This window comes from Lagopus leucura, unplaced genomic scaffold (assembly GCF_019238085.1).
Source record: "Lagopus leucura isolate 7727_CA_CO unplaced genomic scaffold, USGS_WTPT01 34552-0_obj-0_obj, whole genome shotgun sequence".
Lineage (NCBI taxonomy): Eukaryota > Metazoa > Chordata > Aves > Galliformes > Phasianidae > Lagopus > Lagopus leucura.
The window spans coordinates 1-3270 of NW_024962807.1; the positions used below are offsets into that span (position 1 = coordinate 1).

General features: G+C 64.6%; 1 protein-coding gene across 1 annotated transcript; it reads right to left on the reverse strand.

The window, feature by feature from the left end:
- Positions 1–7: 7 nt before the first annotated feature.
- Positions 8–3208, reverse strand: LOC122190838 (thyroid hormone receptor alpha; the record flags this gene model as incomplete). The annotated part of the gene is made up of 6 exons (XM_042890953.1): positions 8–272; positions 773–1031; positions 1343–1489; positions 2011–2216; positions 2699–2846; positions 2936–3208. Coding segments are annotated over 6 exons (1284 nt in total), but the record flags the coding sequence as incomplete, so codon positions are not given.
- Positions 3209–3270: the final 62 nt, after the last annotated feature.

Below are 3270 nucleotides of genomic sequence, written 5' to 3' on the forward strand. Positions count from 1 at the left end.
GGGGGGGGGGGGGGGGGGGCCCTACACCTCCTGGTCCTCGAAGACCTCGAGGAAGAGGGGAGGGAAGAGCTCGGTGGGGCACTCCACCTTCATGTGCAGGAAGCGGCTGGCGTGGCACGCGCCGATCATGCGCAGGTCCGTCACCTTCATCAGCAGCTTGGGCCAGAAGTGGGGAATGTTGTGTTTGCGGTAGTTGATGTAGTGCTCGAATGCCAGCAGGTAAGTCTCCTGGCACTTCTCAATCTTATCCACGCAGATCAGCCCCGTCCGGTCTGCAGGGGAGGTGAAAGAAGGGGTTTCAAAGGGTGTCCGACCCGTGGGCAGCCCCAAAAGGTGTGGGGTGACGGAGCGGGGTTGTGGGGTGCGTATGGGCTGTCTGCCCTGCTGCTCCCCACCTGGCTTGGCACAGGTGCCCCCAAAATGCTCAGGTCTGGGTGCTGAGGTGCCCACACTGCATCCCCAAATATCGGCACTCTGGGCATCAGGGGGGGCATCTCTTGTGCCCCCAGTGCTGGGGCTGTAGATATCAAAGTGCCCACCCTGTGTGCCCCCAAATACTGGGACCTTGGGTACCAGGGTGCCCACCCCACGTGGCCCCAAACATTGGGGTTTTGAGTATTGGGGTGTCCACCCCTGTGCCCCCAATGGCTGGAGGATCAGGGTGCCCACCTCATTCATGCCCAACCATCGGGGTCTCCACCCCACGCATCCCCCAATGCTGGGGGGCTCCTGACCTGCCCCCCCCCCCCCCCAGCCCAGGGTGAGCGCTGACCTGAGGACATGAGCAGCACGGCCTGCAGCAGGGCCACCTCGGTGTCGTCCAGGTTGAAGGCAGACAGCGACTTGCCGAGGTCGAAGATGGCATCAGACACGACCCCCAGCCCTCCGTTTTTCAGCTGCTCGCGTTTGACGGCCATTTCCCCGCTCAGCGTCAGCGTTTCGCTCTCGGGGTCGTAGCGCACGGCCGCTCGCAGCGACATGATTTCCATGCAGCAGCCCTTCAGCAGGATGATCTGATCCTCGCACGGCAGCTGTGGGGCGCAACGTCAGCGGGGCTGCGGGACCCCCAACAGCCCCATATCCCACATCCCATAACCTCCCGCAGCGCTGTAAGTGGGGCTGCTGGACCCTCCCCCCCCCCTGTGTCCCCATATCCCATATCCCTCCCCACAGTGGGGCTGCCACCCCCCAGAACCCCGTACCCCACATCCCGTATCCCCCCTCACAGCATTGTCAGCAGAGCTGCGGGCCCCCCCTCAACCCCATTCTGCCTATGCCCCCATAGCTGCTCACTGGGGCTGTGGGACCCTCACACCCCCATACCCCCTCCCCCCCCCATTACCTCTGAGAACATGGGCAGTTTTTTGGCAAAGTCGACCACGCGGGTGATGGCCGGCGTGATGATTTTTGTAAACTCGCTGAACGCCTCCAGGTCCACTTTGTCCCCGTCAGGCATGGAGGCCATGGGCGACTGGCCGATGTCTTCGGGCTGGGGGAAGGGGGCACAAGAGGTGGATGGGAGGGACAGAATGGCTGGGATCACTCCCACCCCCTGGGGACACGGGGGAAACTGAGGCAGGGCAGCGCAGGACGGCAGCCAGGAGAGGGAGCAGCGCGCACAGGGACAGGGGAAGGGCCACCCTGCAGGCACAGCTGTCCCCTTCGGTCACTGCTCACCCTGAACCCTCCCCGGGGGTGACACGCTCAAGGACACACGGTGACAGTGACACCCCCAGGCCCACGATCCTGGTGCCAGATGGGGACAGAGTGTGGCCACCATGCCTGCGCTGAGCGTGCCGGGGCAACGGAGCTGGATGGGGACGGTGCACAGCAGCAGTGTGTGCAATGAGCGCAGCAGTGTGAGCACAGTGTGAGCACAAGGAGCACAGCAGTGTGAGCACAATGTGAGCACAACAAGTGCAGCAGTGTGAGCACAGTGTGAGCACAAGGAGCACAGCAGTGCTCAGCCTGCAGTGCCTGGGCAGGTGCAGGGCCCCTCGTTGCCCTCACCAGGAATTTCCTCTTCTGCTTCCAGTGGCTGCCCTGCGCGTTGGTGCTGCGGTGCGCCTCGGTCACCACGTGGATCAGCTCCCACTCCTCTGCGCTGGGGCTGGGCCGGTGCTGCAGCGATTTGATCATCTCCTCCTTGCGCCGCCGCTCCCGGTTCTCCTCGATCAGCTTCCTCTTGGCTACGCGCTTCGAGTCGTCCAGCACCACTGCGGGACGGCCATCAGCACAGCCCCACATCCCAGCGCTGCTGGGTGCCCCAAACCGCCCCACAGCTGCACCGGGCGCCCTGCCCCACGCTGTGCACAAGTTGCACAAGCCAGGTCCTCCCTGACCGCTCACACAGCTGCAAAAGGATCCCCCCAAACACCCCACAGCACCGCCGGCTGTGCTGGGCGCCCTGATCTTCTCTGTGGCTACATGAGGCACCCCGACCTGCCCCGTGGCGTGCACATATCCCACGCACCCCAACTGCATCTGCTAAAGGGTCCCCAAAGCCCCTCTGCACCCTGGGTGCTCCCCAGCTCAGCCCTGCAGCAGGCACCCCAAGCTGCCCCACGGCACCGCCGGCTGTTCCAGGCACCCCAACCTGGTCCTGCAGAGGCACCAGACACCCTGCTCACCGCACTGGGCTCCCACAGCACCCTACAGCTGAGGTTGTGACCCCAACCGGCCCCCCGCCCGCACTCACAGTCCATGGCCATGCCCACAGAGATGCACTTCTTGAAGCGGCACAGCTGGCACTGGTTGCGGGTGATCTTGTCGATGACGCAGCACCCATCGTACTTGCATGAGTAGGTGGGGTGCAGGTTCTTCTGGATGGTCCGACGGAAAAAGCCCTGGGGTGGGGGTGGAGGGGGGGTCACAGTGAGACCCCCGGCCTTGCCTCTCCTCCGCCCCCCCCCCCCCGCAGCCCATCCCCCCTCACCTTGCAGCCCTCGCAGGTGATGCAGCGGTAGTGGTAGCCGGTGGCTTTGTCCCCGCACACCACACACTGTTCATCTTTGTCCAGGTAGCTAGGGATGTACCCTGGGGGGGGACAAGTCAGAGCCCCCCTCCAAGCTTCAGCTTCCCCTCTGCCCAGAGCCGACTGCTGCCCCCACCCCTCTGCAGGCCCCCGTAAGAGATGTGGGGTGCAGGGACCCCAGCGGTGCCAGGAAGGAAGTGGGGTGGGGGGACCCGGCAGGGATGCTCCGGCAGCTTAAGGGTTAACAGCTGGGGGGCTCCGTGCCCCCCGCAGCAATAAAGCGCCCATTCTCCAGA